This window comes from Pisolithus orientalis, assembly GCF_024613125.1.
Source record: "Pisolithus orientalis strain OTSU chromosome Unknown F5J12scaffold_2, whole genome shotgun sequence".
In the NCBI taxonomy this organism is placed as follows: domain Eukaryota; kingdom Fungi; phylum Basidiomycota; class Agaricomycetes; order Boletales; family Pisolithaceae; genus Pisolithus; species Pisolithus orientalis.
In genome coordinates, this window is record NW_026260783.1 from 2,272,901 (window position 1) to 2,292,178 (window position 19,278).

Genomic DNA, 19,278 nt, shown 5'->3' on the forward strand with positions numbered 1-19,278 from the left:
TGGAGAAATGCCAGCGGGTAGTAGGTGATTGCCTAATCACGCGCGTAAAACACTAGCATCAGACGATCTGCATCGCTGCAGTCACTTGCTATATAGGGACACAGGATAAAGCGCGGCAACACCCACCAGTTGACACGTCCAGACATGCACGCGTCGCTGGCCCAATATAGGCCCTGCTGTGTGGACAACATGGTTGTGTGGGCGAAAGCCCTCGTTCCATTCCCAGGGATTCCGAAAAGTATGATCGCAAGGCGACCTTCCATATGGCACATACGCCAACGCTACTGCTTTAGGGGTCCGATAATGAGCAGGTGACTCGAATGGTGCGCCCACCTCGGGTATGCGATATTCGATAAGGTCTTTCCAGCTAACGCCGAACGGCTCAAAGGGAAAGGGGAAGACTAGGGGTTGGATTTTGAGACCACAACCACGGGGACTATGATAATCCCGAGAGACGGCTATAGTAGTTGACCGTTCGATGTTCAGTTTCGCGATTTCATATGGCATTTTACTAACCGACGACGACCAGCAGCATTCCTTCCAGTCTGTGCACGGATGTCCCTGGGTGAGAACGGTACATGTTGGCAATCAAGCACCCCCGAATCCGCCACCCACACAAGATCAAGCGAGATTCCACCGGCCAACTGTGATGAACGTTACGGACACATGGAACGATAAATTGATACCATACTGAGTGGATAGGATGATCGATATCAGCACATTGAAAGGCTTCCCTGGGTCCAAGACACGGTACCGAACGACGAATTGACGCCCTGAATAAGTGAACGTCTGCTACACGTACACACGCGTTGTAAACTTGTGCCAGCCAAAACAACGTATACGTGGCGGGTCGAAGCCTAGTCCAACAAACGCTCGTCTCGTTCGGGCGCAACTGACTGGACAAATATGTCCGAGCCTTCTGAGGACACGTGGAACCAGGAATGGGACAGGGGGTGCGTTTCAATTTGAAAGCACATACAAGTTAATAAATCCAGACAGTCCGACTCGTCGAGTCGTTCCCCAGAGACTTGTAACGAGCTTGTGTTTCAGTAGGTTGGATTATCAGTTAGTCATTAGCTTTGCCTATGGCGGTGATGGGCTAAGAATATCGTCCCGCCGACCCGCGGGCGCTGCACTGTGCGTGTGTGTGACAAGGCGACATCAGGCCGGCTCATGCCATTCCCCGTTTACTCCCTTCCTGCCAGCTCCCTCTAACTGTCTGATCCTCTCCCTGCCCAGAACATGGCCGCACCCCCGGCCCCTGGGTCTCTCTCCAAGGCCATCGCCTCTGGCGACCTTGTAGACCTCATCTCCACCCCGCAGGAGTATCCGACGGACGATTCCGTTCTCTCCGTTCTTGCAGCCCGTTTCCGTGCAGACTTACCTTACGCTAGAATCGGCTCTACCGGCCTCGTCGTCGTGAATCCATGCAAGACCCTATCCAATGTCAACGATGCGAGTGCCAAGGAGTACGAGGAAAGGTGCTACAAGGACACTAGCCTCAGCCTGATCGATACCCGTCGGCCTCCCCAACCACATGTATACGAGCTAGCAGTCAAGGTCTATCTTCTCATGCGAAGGAGAGGCGAATCACAGGCTGTCATCGCTCGGTACGGTTCATATGACTCTTCCCTTCCAACTGATTTATGAGCGCTCATTCTATGCAGGGGCATTTCCGGGTCAGGGAAGACCACTAGTACTACACTACTGGCGGATCAGATTCTCCGTCTCTCAGCTCACTCTAAGCGAGAACGAAAAATCGCAGAGCAAATCAAGGCATTCTCTCTATTACTCGAGTCTTTTGGCAACGCGAAGACTCCCACGAATCCCAACGCCTCACGACACACACGCTATACGGAACTCCACTTTAACGACCGGGGGCGCATCAGCGCCGCCAAGGTTTTGGCCTTCGGTCTGGACAAGTCTCGTCTCACTCGCTTGTCTTTCGACGAGCGTTCATATCATGTGTTCTACCAGCTCCTCGCAGGTGCCACGCCTGCGGAACGGGATGCTCTTGGCCTTGAGGGTCCCTCGGAATACTCCCTTCTAGCTTCATCGGGCTGTTACCGTCTTCCAGCTGGCCCATTCAGTGACGACGCTTTGGCCATGGATAACTTGCGTGAGGCATTCAGGGCGTTGGGGTTCAAGTTCAAACATGTCTCTTCCATCTTCAGCATCCTCGCTGCTTTGCTTCTTCTTGGCAATATAGAGTTTGGGGAGGCTGATGCTCAGGACGTTTCTGCATACATCATCAATGTGCCAGTCCTCCAACAGGCTGCGAAGCTTCTTGGAATATCTCCAGAGGAGCTAAGCGAAGCCTTGACATGCAAGTCAAACTACATGCGAAAAGAGCTCTTCACTGTGTTATTAAACGCGAAGCAAAGCGCCGCACAGAGAGACCAATTCGTTCAGGGGCTTTATGCAATCCTCTTCGCTTTCATTGTCGAGACGGCTAATTACAAACTGGCGCCTCTCGCACAAACGCCCTCGTGCTCAGCCACACAACTTGTGCTGCTGGACCAAGCTGGCTTCCAGACAAAATCACCATCGGGTCCCGGCACTCCACTTATCTCCGCACTTCGTAATGGCTTTGAGGAATTCTGCATCAACTCCATGGAGGAAATTTTGCAGGCTCACGTTTTGCGCAGCATCTTTGATGGTGATGCAGGTTTTAATGCCCGCATCGCTGCAGATGGCATCTCGTTGCCAACTGTTACCGCTATAAGCAACTTTGCATGTGCGGAACTCCTGCAGGGGTGCTCTACTAACGAACGCAACTCTCGGAAGCCCGGCGGCATCCTGGGCGTGATCGACAAGGCTGTCAACTCCTACAAGTCTGGAAGAGGCGACTCTCGGCGGAACAATGAACTCTTGCAAGACTTGACTTCCAAGTTTTCCACCCACCCCTCTTTTGTTCCGCCGCCTCCCGACGACAGGAATATATTTACCATAAAGCACTTTGCGGGCACGTGTGCCTACGATGTTTCCTCTTTTGTCGAGAGAGATGCAGACCTTTTCGACCCTCTTTTTGTCTCGATCTTGCGCAGTTCGGCAGATCCACTGGTCGCTAAACTCGTGTCCGGACCTGGCTTGCCCATTGAGAAGCACCAAAGTGACCCGGAGACGATTGTGCAGGCACAGGTGTCCTCCCTTCCCCTCCGCCACACCACTCCATTGTCAGGAGTGAGCAACGAGACTCACCGTCTGAATGTAAACAAGATCTACCCCGTCACCACACAGCTCAATCAGACCTTGCGGGACGTGTTGTCTAACATCGAGAGCGTGCGGTTGTGGACCCTGTCATGCATCAGCCCTAATGACAATGGGTTCTCCAACTCTATGGACAAACGTCGTGTCAAGACACAAATTCACGCCCTCCACTTACCGGACATCATATCACGCAGAAGGGTTGAGTTTGTAGCTGATTTTGACCATGCCGAGTTTTGCGATAGATACCGACCCACTATGCGCGGCTCTCACGCAGAACGTATAAGGCAATGTGTGCAGTCGAACGGGTGGATAGAAGGCGTGGATTTTGCTCTCGGCCATCAGAAGATATGGCTGTCGTATTACGCATGGAAGATGGTGGAAGACGTTGTGCGTTCTGCAGAGAAGGAACACAAGAGGATTTCCCGCGAGAATTCAGGAGAAGACGAAAACGTAACGGCAGATGACGTTCCAGATTACCTCCGCACCCCGGAGGGTAACGATCATGGACTGTTCGACGAATCACCTGACATCCCACGTCAAATCCCGAGAACCCCAAGCGCTTATGACGACTCCCCGCATTCTCGCGCGCCATCCATGGGTTACGGTTACGTAGAGGAGGCGGGGTCTGTGTGGGACAAGAAAACCGAAGGTTACGCACCCACACCACCATTGCTCCCAACGCCCGGTGATTTGGCTACTGTTGATGGCCAGGATACATTCGAGGAACACTTGCCTACCACTCGTGTCAGACGATATTGGCTATTGTTCGTTCGGCTGTTCACATGGTGGATCCCGGACTTCCTGCTCACTTACATCGGCCGCATGAAGCGTCCTGACGTCCGTCTTGCGTGGCGCGAGAAGGTCACCATTTTCGTCCTCATTTTCTTCGCCAACGCGATCGTTCTTTTCTATATTATCGCTTTCGGAGTCCTCCTTTGCCCGGACTTTAACAAGGCCTGGACTTCTAATGAAGTTGCACAGCACACTGCCAGCAATGACTATTACGTGTCTATCCAAGGCCGTGTCTACGATGTCTCGAACTTCGTACGAGGAGATCACAGCGATGTCACGGGGGAACCGAGCAATAGTGCATCCGTGATTGATGGCCTCGCGGGGACGGACATGACGTACTATTTTCCACCTCCCCTTCAACTGGCATGCACTGGGCTCGTCAGCAATCAGTACATGTATATCACGATACAGAACAGCTCGGAGATGCTCTACACCGAAGCTTCACATGCCTCTGGTGTCAACGCTCGATACAACCCATCGGCCCTGGACAACACGGATTGGTACACGGCTAATTTCTTGCCCACGATCAATCAGTATTACAAGGGAGCTTTGGTCTGGGAACCAAGTGAAATATTCTCGCAAGCCAACGATACGACCATTCAACGGTGGGCTACATTTATATTTTTCCACGCCTTGCCTCATTCATTTCGCAGAATCTGGGCCATCTACGAGAGCAGCATCTACGACCTGACCGATTACGTGTACACGATGGATACAGTGAATGTCCACAACACGGCATACAGCTTTCTAGACTCAGATCTCGTGTCGACATTCACGCAGCAACCTGGTACGGATATCACCTCAGCTCTTAACAAAGTTTTGGCCTCGATGGATGCAACCAACCGGACGGCAAATATGGACTGCCTGCAAAATGCTTTCTACTGGGGAGAGGTAGACTTTCGGTATACCCCGCGGTGCCAGGTCCAGAATTACATGTTGTTAGTTTTTTCGAGCATTATCATGGCATCCATGCTGGTGAAGTGCACGTGTTTTTGATGTTTCATTTCTTACAATAAGCTGAGAGTTTTGACAGTCTTGGCTGCTCTTCAGCTGGGAACGAAGCGCTTCCCGGAACGTTTGGACAAATTTGTCTTGTGCCAAGTTCCGTGCTATACTGAGGGTGAAGATTCGCTGCGCCGTACCATTGATTCGCTCGCGGCCCTCGACTACGATGACAAACGTAAGCTTATCTTCGTCATATGCGATGGTAACATCATTGGGAGTGGCAACGAACGTCCCACACCGGAGATTGTCCTTGAAATTCTTGGAGTTGACCCAATCAAGACCAACCCGGAGGCGCTCATGTTCAAGTCTATCGGTGAAGGTTCTCAGAAGCTCAATTATGGCAAAGTGTACTCAGGACTGTATGAGTTCGAAGGCCACGTGGTCCCGTAAGTTTTCACCAGTGCCTTAGTTTGCACTCGCTCACCTCGTTCTGTAAAGGTACTTGGTTGTGGTTAAAGTCGGGAAACCAAGTGAACGTTCGAAACCGGGAAATCGTGGAAAACGTGACAGTCAGATCCTGCTGTTTCAGTACCTTAACCGCGTTCATTTCGATGCGCCTATGTCACCTCTGGAATTGGAGATCTACCACCACATGCGTGACATTATCGGCGTGGACCCGACGTTCTATGAATACATCTTTACAGTAGATGCTGATACAGTTCGTGTTTCGTCATTTTTATTTCCCGCGTCTTGCTGATTTGATACCTATCAGTCTGTCACTCCACAGTCCCTGAATAGACTGGTGGCAGCGTCCATCGCGGATGCGAATATCGTCGGTATATGTGGTGAGACGAAGCTCCAAAACGAGGAAGGTTCTTGGTGGACTATGATCCAGGTGAGAGGGACGACAGGATTCCTTATCGGTTATTCACATTGCTTCAGGTTTATGAATATTACATTTCACATAACCTAGCAAAGGCATTTGAGAGTCTCTTTGGATCTGTATCGTGTCTGCCTGGATGCTTCAGTCTTTACCGGATTCGCACCGCAGATAAGGGTCGACCCCTCATCATATCCAATCGGGTCATTGACGAGTACGCCGAAAGCCATGTTGACACCTTACACAAGAAGAATCTGTTTTCACTCGGTGAAGATCGGTTCCTGACCACTCTGCTCATGAAACACTTTCCATCGTACAAGACAAAGTTCCAGCCAGACGCCGTTGCCCGCACGACGGCGCCAGTCTCATGGAGGGTTCTGTTTTCGCAGCGTCGCCGGTGGATTAACTCGACCGTTCACAACCTTTGTGAACTTGCCATTTTACCTGACTTGTGTGGAGTTTGTTGTTTCTCTATGAGGTTCTTCGTGTATCTTGATCTCATCGGTACTATTGTAAGTTCCATGACACTTCGGCGTGTGGTAGGGTTGACGCTCCCCAGATATTGCCGGCCACCGTGGTTTACGTGGGTAACCTGAAATTGTATTATTAGACCCACACTCATTTTTTCATATGATAGTTGGTTTGGCTCATTGTCGAGGTAGCGACTGGATCGTCGGCGTTCCCATACATATCCATTGCCATGATTGCGGCGGTCTACGGTCTACAGGTACGATTTTTGTGCATTCTCCACTAGATATCACTAATCCAGCGAAAATTATAGGCCCTCATTTTCATCATCAGACGAGAATTCATGTTGGTAGGTTGGATGGTGGTGTACCTCCTATCGTGAGTGAGCCGCTCGAACTGCACGCACGACTTAGCCTAGGGGATTCTTCAGGTACCCTATCTACAGTTTCTTCCTGCCCATCTACTCGTTCTGGAAAATGGATGAGTTTGGCTGGGGTAACACCCGCGTTGTCCTCGATGATGGAAGTAGTAAGAAAGTCCTCGCCACAGCCGGTGACATGAAGTTTAGCGAGTCCATGATTCCATACAAAAAGTTCAGTGGTAAGTATATTAATCAAATTGTCGATGGGTCCTACTGACCCAACATTGCAGAGTACCAAGCAGAAGCGTGGGGCAGTGGTGGTTCCGAGAGCACTGCACCAACACCACCTTTACCCGCCCCACAACCCCGGAGGCCTGTTTCTCAAATGCGGACTGTTTACGAATACGAACAGTCCGAACCAGGTGATTACTATCGCAATACCAACATTCTACCAAATGCGGCGCACATAAATGTTCGCAGCCAGTCTTCCCGCCCAGGTTCACGCGCCGTGTCAGAGTACAACAGGAACTCTGCGAACGCCTTATCGGCGGGTCCGTCACAGGAACGCATCTCGTTGTTGTCGATGAATGCGTTCGGTATGGCTCCACCAACCGATCCACGTATAACGGCAATGTCGACCATGAACCGTCCCATGTCGCCCGCTGCTACTTTGGGCATCGTATCTCAACCTGGCTTCGGCATCACGCGTCCCATGTCCACGTTTTCCGTGGCTACGACAGGTTACGCTGGTCCAAGCAATAACCCAAACCCTTCTGAAGAAGAGCTATACCACGCTCTCAGAACGTATTTGAGCACGCAGGACTTGATGACAGTAACCAAAAAGTGCGTTGCGAACGCTGCAATCTCCGTTTGTCTGACAGTTCTTCAGGACCGCCAGGGACGCGATGGCTGCCTGGTATCCGAGGGCGGATTTAACGTCGCGCAAGGATTTTTTGAACCAAGCAATTGACAATATCCTTTCCCAAGTCTAAATTGCATTGTTGTAGTAGTTGGTTCAACTCCAGCATGTTGTTCGTGATTCAGGACTTTTTGCCTAAACCATTGTCTTCGCATTCTTCCGGACATTATCTAATTGTTGTGTTTTTATTGGGACTGGTCATGTTTTCTGCATTTTCGAACACGTTGCACACGTTACAGTAACCTGGACTTTGAGACAATCACCCTTTCGAAAGTTGGTCTTTTTGTGTTACCTGTTGTACTTCCTTCGCATTCGGACTAAAGTAGCTACACCAACTAACAATTTGAGCATCCATTAAGTGACACGGATAACGAACACCATTAAGATGAAGGCAATCACGACAATAATGATACTCATGATGACCAAACACGTAGTTCCACCGCTCTTACCACGGAAATCTCGAAGCCGAATCCTTTCCTTCTTCAATAAATCAAAATTACCTTCCATCTTCTCTTGCGTTGCGTCCACTACCACTTTATCCCTAGCTAGGGAATCAGAGAAGTGGGTTGCGTTTCTGCGCAGCTGCCTGGCCATAAGGGCGAGTTGTTCCGAAAGCTCCTCTTGCACTGCACGTGAATTCTGAAGAATCGCAGGTGCAGCAGTGATATTGGACGGAGACGGTAAGACTGCGGAAGGATGGAAGGATGCTACGTGCACATTTTCTGATGGAGGGATTGCAGTTATATCAGACGTTGCAGGTAGAAGGTTTTCCATCTCCACCGGAGGTAGATGATGATGGTCAGGAATGGTCTCAACAAATGGGCTCTCCGTCTTGACTGGTTCTGTGATAGAAAGCTTCGGTTCTGGAGGTGGAATTGAAGGAAGAATGGGATGAGGTCGTTGAAGAGGTGGGACAAGTTGCTGTTTGGAGACGTCAAAGGACTCCTACTAGACCCCACGAAGGAAAAATCTGCAAACCTTTTCAATCCCTAGCATATAAGTCTCGAGGCGTTGGAGGGTATTTTTGATGTGCTCATAATATTGTTCTGACACTCTGCATTAGAACCGTCAATGCCGTTAAAGCAAGCAAGGCGACACGTAGGAACGCACGGTGTGACGGCCGCGACATCCAATTCCACCTTTTTCAGTAGGCCGCGAGCATGCCGTATTTGCTAAAGACGAGTTGTATGCTTGACTGAGCGGTGCCTATGCGTCCGACCCACCTGTAGCGTAACCCTGGCTTTGACCCAAGAATCCGGGTTAGTGGGACCATCCTCACGCCAGTCGTCTTGTACGATGCGTTCCAGTCGTTTTACAAGCCTCGGGAGGTTAACTCGGTCGTGAAGTGTCTGCTCAGCAGTTCGCATCCTCGAAGCGGGGTGCAGAAAGCAGAAAGGGGTCAGTGCGTCAGCGGCAACGTTCAACGTGTTTTGCTAGTATGATGCGTGGGAATTACTTTCCCAATTCGACTAATCCCATTTCTTGCAGCTACGCTGGGCAAAAACAGTTGGGCAGCTCCGTACTACACGCCAGGCTAATCCAACCGTTTCGTGCTGTAGAAAGCCATGGCGGATCCTGACGACACCCTAAAGCGAATCAAGGCTAAGGTTGAACGAGCAGCAGAAGATGCTGGTAGTACGCCTTTGGTAAGGCAATACTCTGCCGACCACACCCATGAGCAGTTGATGCAACTTCTACAGCGAAGAGGGGCATTCCAAGAGCTCATACGACTTGTACATTCGCCTCAAACTTCTCTTCAATCTAGATCATATGCAGCGGGACAAATACCGCGTTTCTTTAACGACTTCCCTGACCTAGAGGAAGAAGCCATCAATGCCGTATACGACCTCTGCGAAGATCAATATTCGCAGGTGCGAAGCAGCAGGCATTCAGTCTCTGCTCCTACTGCTGACACTCTCCCCTGTCTAGGTTCGAATAGACGGGTACCACACAGTTACGCAAGTATCATACCTGCAACACAAATGGGTCAAAAGAAATGCTGACGTACTGGTCCAACTTCTCCAAAGCGGTAACTTCAGTAATTTTGATCCTAAAAAATCTAATGATAAATTGTACATAGACGAACCTGAGGAAGTAGCGGTGGTCAAGGCTGCTCTTTTGAAGCACTTGGACATGGACCCTCCGGCGGTGTTAGGCGTCATGTGCGATCAAGTCGTGCCCCTAGAAGAAGATCTCGATGAGTCTGAGCGACAAACGAGGGAGCGGCTGCGCTCCCTTGTCATAGGGTTCTTAGCCACGGAGGCACTAGGCGTGATTGTCGCAAAGTATACTGACCCACCTGGTTCTGAAGCTGAGCAAACGTTGGTCACTCAATTGACGCTGGTGAGTCTCGATAGTTTATTGTTGTGATTAGTACTTTTGTAACTTTTCATAGTCAATTGCATGGCTTGAAATTCAGGAAGTCGAGCTCATAGTAAGGGACATACTTTTGTCCCTTCCGTACTACCGCGCATATCCCTTAAGAGGCGACAGTATACTCCAGGCCCTTCTTGACAGGGCTAAGGTACTACTCCAACTGCGAGCTAGTAACTATGAGCCCCCGAGTTCCACGCGCTCTTTTTTGGCATTGGCTCAATTTGTCGCCATTGACAGACATGCGGCGTCTCCCGCCACACTATTACAATTTTACCTCAGCTTCTTGACGGGAAGGATGGTTCTGCAAAAGTTTTCTCCTCAAACACGCGTGGACATAGTATCCTGGATATCCGAAGCCTTATTAGCATGCGAGGCCGAGATGACTAAACTGCAGCCAATTTCAAATCGGGAGCAACTGCGACGGCTTCTGAACCAAACGGTTGACGCCAGCTCAGTTCTACTGGAGGTTTGTTGTTGTTACCTGGCCAACAGTCCTCACGCACCAAAGCAAATGCAGATTTTGTTCGACTCCAAGGTCTACAACCTCGTGTCCTGGCGAACCGTGCAGGCCTTGTTACAGGCTGTCAGCGCTGTAGGTGACGCTTATGTCTGCGGTTGAGACGAAGTAACTCTTCTCAGCGCAAAAAACGCGACAACTGGGCCGTGCCTTCACATTTAATCAGTGTCATGCGCAAGTTTCAGGAGTTATTGGTTCAAGGAACTCACAAAAATACCTTGGACGTGCAAAACTTAATCAGGGTTCGCAGTGGGCCATTTTTCCATATTCCATTGACAGCCAACGACTCTTTCTTCATTTAAGCAGTTGCTTACGGACAATCAGCCGAACTCGCTGAACGATTCAGTGCAGACACCGCAGGCGACGAGCAATAAACTTCCAGAACGACCGTCTCATCTACTGGAACCTTCGGCAGCCAATTTACCACGCAAGAAATATAACGCGACACATGCAAATCATCAATCGCTTGTCAAAGACGGTATGAACAGAGATGCACGTGATGCCACTTCCAATTCCAAGATATCTCCAAAACGAAGTAATAGTTCTGCAGAGGACATGCCGGAACCGAAACGAGCAAAGATTGGTCTAAGAGGACGACCAACTCCGTCATTGCTCAGTCGTCTTGCAGGTGCCGAATCGACAGGAGCATCTATGTCTGAACATACAAGACGACGACGACGTGGAAAGCGAGAGTCTCGAGAGACGTCACCGGAACTGGAAAAACATCCTACGACTGGGTATAGCATTAAAGGCGCCGCTTCTGTCTATGGGAGCGGGGGAAGTACGGAAACTGTTCAGGCTGCGTCGCTTCTAGGGAGATTGGATAGGACTGGATAGGGCAAGAAAAATATTTTATGATATTGGCAGGCTATATAGACTTACTGTTGTATACCGTTGTCTGGAGCTTATGGTGCACAATAAGGGACTCTAAGGCTGCCCAGAGTGATAGAGGCCCTGCTCGCGAAACCTGTGGCGGCTATCTTATCACTGGTGTTGCTGTCGAACTGAACTCAGTTCGAGCAGGATCGAGGTGACTTCCCGAAGCGGCAACTCCGGCCCATTTCGATACCTCCGAACTGGAGCGAGCTGCACTCTGTTCGCCTCGCGAGGTCTGTCCGGAGTGTGCGTGATAGCCTACTCCAAGTTAGCATATATCTGCTGTGTATAGATAAAGAAATATGCATTCATAAGATCCTCGAGCAAAGCAAAATTTCGGGTGTTTGCCATTCCCAACAACACCTCGTCCCTATCGAAGTGGGTCGGACTGGTCACCTCGGTTCAGTTCAGTTCACCTCGCGGCAACACTACAAGTCATCACAACCGCCGACTCTGGGCTTCGCTAAAGTGTCATATCCACGAACGTACATCTACAAAACGCTTAGTGCTCGACGAGCGCTTAGCATTTGCCGAGTCGAGTAACAGTACTTGCCGAGCTCTCGAACAATTCAAAAACTGTCCAAAGTGTATGCTGTAATTCGACCGTTTTGCAGATGTAGTAGCTTGGTGACGGCTTCGCTTCTATGTGGCGTCCACTTCTCGGCTTTGCTAACATAGGGTATGAGGACAGGGGGTGACTCTTGAAGCCAAGATTGGTCCTGTGGTCCACGTGTGTATGTAGCAGTAAACGATGGTGGGGACCGAGGCCCGCGTGCACTCCCCCAGGCTCACATAGAGTTCCTGCATGCTGAAACACGAACCCTGCATAGTCCCGTGGATGTTCCATATATCGTGTTTAACTTGCTCAATGCCTAACGGATATTCATTTTTACGGACATGCATCTAGATATCAGTCAAGCATAGGACACAATCAACATGATCGCTCTTGAAACGGTTTCCCTTGCACGAGAAGTGACGACCATCCGACGTGCAATGACAACCGGAGAAGAGGTCCTCAGAAACAGGGAAAGTGTACGAAGCCGTGGTGGATCACAGGAAACGCGTGTGCCCGCAGGAGGAGACAACATTCCCGCAAAAGACGTGGCGACTACTATGATACAAGAAGAAGTCAGCGACAAAGGAAAGCCACTGACTAAACCAGACGGTATCGAGATTAACTGCACAGAGGTGCAGTTTCTCCTCGGACTGCTGGAGGCCTTCATACAAACAACTAGGGGAGGCAAGTGTCATGGCGCATCTTGAAACCGAACGGAATAACGAGGGAAACAGAAGCGTGGGCAGCAGGCCAACTGGAGTGTCTAGATGAGATGAAAGGTCGTAGTTGGGAAGGTATTATTGTGGGTGGATGCCGTGCAGCTACCCCCAACTCCGTTGAGACAGTCTACGCGTTCCACTCATTAGCTAGAGCACAGACGAAATGAACGCGAGGTCTTCTGATACGAAGCCAAGGCCCAGGAATTGGTGAAGGACGTCGAGCTGGGCACCAAGGCGATGTAGCCCAGCAGATCAGCGTAGACGCGCTGTGGCGTGAGAAATAAAGCGGCACATTCCGAGCGAGTGCTACTCCTGATCCCAAGACACGTCGCGGGGACGACCCAGGCATCTGAAGAGCAAGTCCACGTCGCCGCCGTCGACGTACAACCCAATAACAACCTTACGGTATGTCTCGTCTGCGCGACATCTACTTCGTTCTTGATGATGCCGAGAGGTGAACGTGGTTGGGTGGATGCGTGCACATACATTTGGATGATATGTCTGCGACTCTGAGATTGATCATTTTGCAGGTCCAGTCATGTCGTCAAAACTACCGTCTGTCCTGAGCGCTACTGACGAGGAGATACAACTCCTCCTCGCTGCCCAATGCCATCTCGGAATGAAAAACTGCGATAAGCAAATGGAGCCATACGTCTACAAAAGAAGAGTGGACGGTTCGTCTCGCTGGTTTCCTCTGCGTGGCCAGGTTTTCATTCATGCGCCTCGCGCGTACAGGCATTCACATCATCAATATCGGTAAGACTTGGGAGAAAGTCGTTTTGGCCGCCCGCATTATTGCTGCTGTTGAGAACCCCAATGACGTCTGCGCAATCTCCGCGCGCCCATACGGACACCGTGCTGTCCTGAAATTTGCTGCCAACACTGGAGCACAGGCGATCGCAGGCCGCTTCACTCCAGGTTCCTTCACCAATTACATCACCCGCTCTTTCAAGGAGCCTCGTCTCATCATCGTGACTGACCCTCGCGTTGACCACCAAGCTATCCGTGAAGCTTCCTATGTCAACATCCCCGTTATCGCACTCTGCGACACTGATGCACCCCTCAAATTCGTGGATGTCGCCATCCCGACAAACAACAAAACGCGTCATTCGATTGGTCTTATCTGGTGGTTGCTTGCCCGGGAAGTTCTTCGGCTGCGTGGAACTATCCCACGTACCTCTGATGGTTGGAACGTCATGGTAGACATGTTCTTCTACCGCGACCCCGAAGAGGTGGAGAAGCAACAGCAGGAAGAGGCTCAGGCTAAGCTCGCTGTCACTGATACGGAGGCACCTGCTACCTTCCCCGAGTGGGACGCCACGAATGCACCCCAAGCGGGCGCCATCGACCCTACTCTGGCACAGAATGCTAGTAAGTAATGACTATGCTTCTATTACCAAGAAATCAACTCAGGGGACAGTTTCAGGTGGCATTGACTGGGCTGCGGATACAGCACCTGGTTCGACAGACTGGTCAGCAGAGCCTGCTACAGGCAATTGGGGTGCGGATGCCCCTACCAGCGGGTGGGATTAAGCGCAACTCTTGTGGTGTGGGTCGAGCGTAGCATCTGCTTTTACTTATTCATCCGTGGGAACCCCGTCGTCAACTGAAAGGCAGTATGTTCACTTTCGATCATCCTATTCTGTCTACGTATCTTTTCGTGCACATGAAACATGCCAAAATATGACCATGCGAGTAGTGCATAGCATGATTTAGTGTGGAATGCTCGTTTGGGTGTGTAAGTGTTGGTACTAGCTCCTCTACCTAGATCTGCCATCTTGTAGCATGTGCCACGGGGGTGCAGTAACGTCTGGAGAGCATCCGTTGAGTAACACCCGGGTCAGTCACGCTGTGGGTGTGTCTCTGCTAACCTTAGGTTAGGGCTGTGCGGGCCTTCTTGGCCTTTGGATGTTGCCAGTGCCCGAACTCGCTCGAGATTGGATGTAACCTTATGTCGCTTACATAAGCGAAAAAGCGCAAACATACTGTAGTAAATTTTCTCTTAGTAGCTTCTGAGTCTACTGGGGAGAGTACAGTTTCATACTTAGGCGTTGGCCATTACTGACCACCTGCAGTTAACTATTAGCTGCAGATTCTTACAGACATATTACATGTTATACATGTAAGAATAAGGATGAGTACTTGGAACAGAAGCCTGTGCTACTACTATGTGCTGGACTGCTCTGGTGATGTCATAATGTTTTCAACTCCAATGGCATGCACTTGTCAGGTTTTCTGCTGTTTTTGGTGCGTGACCTGAGCGGGGCGTGTTTCAACGAATGTCTCCAGACGTTTTGGGAAGGATTCACCCCAATTGCTCCAACTTCCCTTCCCAAAATGTCTGGTCGACTACAGTTCACTGACTACAACTTCATATGAACGCATGTGGCTCGACTCTCGTATAAATGCCAGTAAGACTGCAGGGGTTACAGTGTCTGAACTGAACTTCAGTGGTAAAGTGCCCATCACCGTGTCCAATGTGTAGTGACAGCGCGACCTCCGCCTAGTTAAATGATAGGCTGACCCACATACCACTATATAGGGCCGCTCCGCGCAAAGTTGAAACGTTGTAGAAGTACGCGAGATGAAATGAACACCTACGAGGCTTTTTGATGCCTCGTTCCATCGTATTAAACTTTAGCCTCCTCCATTGATTTCTCTGTTTTCGTTACATGTCGGTGGCCCTGGTCCTTCAGCTACTGCTAATGACTGTTCTTCGTTCGAACTTTTCTTCCGTTTGCTCGAGATAGCCACTCCTTCACTTAGTACGGGTGCCTCGTTTACTACAACCGACAGTACCTGTAGAATCCAAGTTGTCAGTAATGACTAGTCATAGCCTGTGGGGCTCATATCGTTTCACTGAACTCCATGTGTATGACACGTTCCATTGGAGTAAATTGCCGCGAATGCTTACCATTCAACGCCCACTTCCTCGTAGGTAATCGTTCCAATTTGCTGTCCCTGATGTTGATGTATACACGTTACAGGAGTCCTTCCTCGTTCCGAGTTTTTCCCAGGAAATGTTAATATTTTCATCTTTTGATACCAGGTATGTATGTCCGATTTCTTCTCATGGTAAAGTCGGAAGGAATGTGTGCTCTATCACAATTGCCCGATGTCCAGGCTAGCTCCGCCATTGCTTTCTCGACAGCCCTGATGCCAGTGACAAAGGGGCCCAGAGATCACCCTTTCAACAATGGTGTGTTTGATCTGTCTGATTGCGGAATCAACTAATCACTGATTATCAGTCATATGATGCATGTTATAGGACATACATACCTAATGGTGTGCGAACGTTCACTCACGCCCCCGTTCATGATTCGTTCGTGGCTGACTCAGAGCCTCGACCGATAAGTGGACCGAAATAGTCCCCTCGCTACTTTCCGTGTGGTGCTAGGGACAGAGGCGATCAACACGACAAGTGCGAGACGGAGCCTACCACACTGTCAATCGGGCATACGCGGGTGTCAGCGATGGCGGCAGTAGTTGCGCAGAACTCCAGTAGAACTCTCCTAAGGCCTCGGTTATCTCCCGGGTGACCCTTGGGTTCAGGCCGTTTCCTCGGTATAGTACTTTGTACGTGTGCTTTTGGGAACTCCAGCCATTTACGCACAAAAGGCTCGACCTCGTTCTGCTTCTTGTCCCCCAGTATGATCATTAGGCCGGATTGGCCCTCCAGGGTGGGAATTCTCCCGCAGTAAGTGGCGCGTATGCGAGAACGGCAGGCACTGGGTTCTGATGCTTGCCAATCACTGAAGGATGCCTATCTGCCTCAGGTTGTCAGCTTCAATTTTGACAACAGCTCCCTTGGCGAACCATGCCCTTGGGCCTTAAACCCCGCTGCAGCCCGAGTTGTCGTATCGACTCTCCGCCTCACGGTACCCACCACTGTTACATTTATAGCATTGTGCCCACAAGACACGAGACACGCGTTCAGTACCACTTGCACTGCCTATTGTTACCTTATCATGCTCCTGCTGGGGATGTCAACTTCACGCTTCTTCTCATTTCGGCTGCGTGTGATGTAGGCACAACGGTTGGCTGCCAATCTGGCATCGTATTGGCAGCACTTCTGGAATGCAATATGTATAAGGTTGGCGTCGGGTAATCGATATGCAAAGAAGTTAATTGGTCGACCAGGCATGGAAAACGAGCCTAATGCGCGCAGTTTCATACCAATGGTACGTTCGTCCATGAAAGCACGCATATCCCACGCCCGTTCTTGTGGCCTCCTTCCACGACTGTCGGGTGGTTAACACGCGACGTGATATAACAGCGAGACCGAAGAGAACCATGCAGCATGCATGAGTCACCACGCTATTCCCATTAGGCATCGATAGAACATACAGGATCAGGGTCTACGAACGTTCAAAGATCACTAAGAGAGTACACACCACAGACATAATTCGCAGCTACGTGGAATGCACATATCTGTGTGCACCACGATTTGCAAATCGGACCTTGGGTGTGTGTGCTGGGCCATGGATTTCCAACGCACGGGGTTTCTATCTGGTGGTGAGGGATATTTGAAAACGGAATGCTGTAGAAGTGACGTCCATATCTTGATGGGGAAAGCTCAATTGTCAGAGTTGTCTTCCAGAACGGAACACGGGGCGTACGACAGGCGTCGCGACATCGATTGAGAAGATCTTATGGACCTACCTCGGATGTCGCCATCGTATCGCAAGAGAATTGACAGTCCGACGTCTTGGTATCTCCGCGTATCTCGTTTCTATGTTTCTGTATTTGTTATCTAGAGTCATCGCCATTAAAGTGTATGGTCAAGTATTTCGTACTTCTCCAAACCTCCACTAGCTGTTAATGTATGGTACAAGGGAACGTGAACGGTGGAGCCGGGGCTGAGTCGGAGCGTTTCTGATGATGCAACAATGCAGAAGAGGAATGCGAAAATAATATCAATATCTATGTGAAAAAGTCCTTTGAATGTTATGTGCAGCAGGTACGTACTTAGTAGATCATATAGTAGGAAAGGAGCGTGTAGACATCGGGTGGGCATTCGGTTCATAAATTTCCGTGTGCGAAGACTGAAAAGGAACAGCGCCTGCGCGATTTCTATATCCGCTTTCGTGAGGCTCGTGCATCTTCGTGAAGTGTATAAAGAGAGGTGAGGTTGGGCGTGGCGGACGATATCGGGATGTGTCGTCCTACGCACGGTGACAGCAGAGTTTGACTCCGTTCTCTTCCCTGACCTGATCTCCATAGAGAAAAAATTCTTTGCGTGATATCGTTGTCGCTAGACTTAATATGAAGAACGCCTCGGAGCTCGTGTGGAGTCCCCCCTATGATGGCTGACAGGTCCAGGGGTCATAAAACCAAACAGACGCTTGAATAAGGGTTGCGATGACTGTGGTGGTTTTGTGGGTATTGGAGCATGAATAGGCGGCTGTTCACCGGTCAGAAAAGTAAAGGGCGGGCGTCAGGCAGCCAAATGCGTTCAATGGGAGATTAGATTTTCGAAACACGAGGGGTACGTTCAGAATTAATCACAAGTCGGCATTAAATCGGGGACCCAACGGCAACACACCAAACCCAAAGCGGAGACACAAAACGACCACAATCAGCACCAGAAGAAACACCTGAGTAGGAATAGGACGCACCCCGCGTTTGTATTCTGCTTTTGGGCCGCCACTAGGGGCGACGTAATATGGCTGGGGTTGACTGCGGCTCGGATGCCGAGATTGCGAGTGCCCATGATGCGGTTGGTCTCGTGATGGATTATGTGGCTGAGACGGGTAGTAAAGGTGACCTGGTGGAGGGGCAGTGTACACCGGACGGTGAGGGGTGGTACCACGGCCGGTGGGATATTGGTAACTGTAGGAACCCGGAGTTCCGTAATGACGGGTGTGTGATCCGGTAGGCCCCTGGTATTGGGGGTAAGAGTGAGCATGAGCCGTGCGCTGTGGGTAGGCAGTCTGGAAGGTCTGTTGTGCAGGAGGAGGACGTGGATGAGATTGGCTACGATGCCTTGACGGGGGCTGACGTAGTTCACGCTCCCGGTGATCTACCTGACGGGGCGGATCAGGGTAGGTGGGTAGTCTTGTGTAAGAGTAGGAGGGGCGAGATGAGGAAGATGTGGACTCATAACTGCGAAGAGTCCTCGACCGTACGTGCCCCTTTGTTCTGGGTAGGACGACGGTATCGTCGTCATCTGGACTATCGTAGAAGGTGCGATCGCGGGGTGTTGGGGAAAGGATGTATGGGTTGGACCACTTGTGTTTGTTGGTGTCGCGGACCCAGCTAGAGACCCGGGTCTGCTGAGCAACATACCGCTCATAAGCAGCTGGGGAGAAGTCGTACTCGGTCATGGGGGGAGGGGTGGGGGGAGAGGTGTGGTCTTTGGGTTAGCTTAAGTAGCCTCGGGAGACGCGGAACACGAGATGAATACAGGAAAGGCAACCTTGCGATGGAGGACGGCGCGTCGGATGGGCGTGTGGCGATCCTCTGCGTTGTCAATATAAAAATGCTACAGACCGATTGCCCAGATACCAAAAAGACAGAACAGGCCTGGCTCGTTAAAGCAAGTCTCCACTGATCAGATAAAAGTCCTGCTTCAACGTTCCTTTTATTTAAGAAAAAACTCAAGGCTGGATGATGTAAGCAACTCGGCCGATGTCCTCGCCTCTCCCCACCCCCGCACC

At 50.5% G+C, this 19,278-nt stretch overlaps 6 protein-coding genes across 6 annotated transcripts; 4 read left to right on the plus strand and 2 right to left on the minus strand.

Annotated features, from left to right (window-relative positions):
• Positions 1–1,326: 1,326 nt before the first annotated feature.
• On the plus strand, positions 1,327–7,986 carry F5J12DRAFT_799879 (glycosyltransferase family 2 protein). The gene is made up of 13 exons (XM_051744298.1): positions 1,327–1,610; positions 1,668–4,607; positions 4,656–4,984; positions 5,036–5,393; positions 5,446–5,665; positions 5,720–5,842; positions 5,890–6,339; positions 6,387–6,410; positions 6,465–6,554; positions 6,609–6,673; positions 6,726–6,895; positions 6,947–7,499; positions 7,546–7,986. The coding sequence occupies exons 1-13, from the start codon at positions 1,573–1,575 to the stop codon at positions 7,646–7,648; spliced, it is 5,463 nt and encodes a 1,820-aa protein (XP_051605260.1). The 5' UTR covers positions 1,327–1,572; the 3' UTR covers positions 7,649–7,986.
• Positions 7,930–8,982, minus strand: F5J12DRAFT_762057 (membrane fusion protein Use1-domain-containing protein; the record flags this gene model as incomplete). The annotated part of the gene is made up of 4 exons (XM_051742136.1): positions 8,799–8,982; positions 8,686–8,747; positions 8,554–8,629; positions 7,930–8,496 (listed from the first exon to the last, which is right to left on the minus strand). Exons 1-4 carry the CDS (start codon positions 8,940–8,942, stop codon positions 7,930–7,932), a joined length of 849 nt encoding a protein of 282 aa, XP_051605261.1. The 5' UTR covers positions 8,943–8,982.
• Positions 8,983–9,198: 216 nt separating this feature from the next.
• On the plus strand, positions 9,199–11,936 carry F5J12DRAFT_799914 (uncharacterized protein). The gene is made up of 8 exons (XM_051744300.1): positions 9,199–9,446; positions 9,505–9,918; positions 9,971–10,417; positions 10,469–10,543; positions 10,591–10,710; positions 10,775–11,297; positions 11,351–11,835; positions 11,898–11,936. The coding sequence occupies exons 1-7, from the start codon at positions 9,261–9,263 to the stop codon at positions 11,500–11,502; spliced, it is 1,917 nt and encodes a 638-aa protein (XP_051605262.1). The 5' UTR covers positions 9,199–9,260; the 3' UTR covers positions 11,503–11,835; positions 11,898–11,936.
• Positions 11,853–12,836, plus strand: F5J12DRAFT_799920 (uncharacterized protein). Its single transcript, XM_051744301.1, has one exon. The coding sequence runs from the start codon at positions 12,281–12,283 to the stop codon at positions 12,605–12,607; it is 327 nt and encodes a 108-aa protein (XP_051605263.1). The 5' UTR covers positions 11,853–12,280; the 3' UTR covers positions 12,608–12,836.
• Positions 12,837–12,950: 114 nt separating this feature from the next.
• On the plus strand, positions 12,951–14,446 carry F5J12DRAFT_799923 (40S ribosomal protein S0). The gene is made up of 4 exons (XM_051744302.1): positions 12,951–13,024; positions 13,150–13,293; positions 13,355–13,990; positions 14,046–14,446. Exons 2-4 carry the CDS (start codon positions 13,158–13,160, stop codon positions 14,150–14,152), a joined length of 879 nt encoding a protein of 292 aa, XP_051605264.1. The 5' UTR covers positions 12,951–13,024; positions 13,150–13,157; the 3' UTR covers positions 14,153–14,446.
• A 3,535-nt stretch (positions 14,447–17,981) lies between these two features.
• On the minus strand, positions 17,982–19,189 carry F5J12DRAFT_205364 (uncharacterized protein). The gene has a single exon (XM_051738403.1). It carries the CDS (start codon positions 18,943–18,945, stop codon positions 18,124–18,126), a length of 822 nt encoding a protein of 273 aa, XP_051605265.1. The 5' UTR covers positions 18,946–19,189; the 3' UTR covers positions 17,982–18,123.
• Between the last annotated feature and the right edge of the window lie 89 nt (positions 19,190–19,278).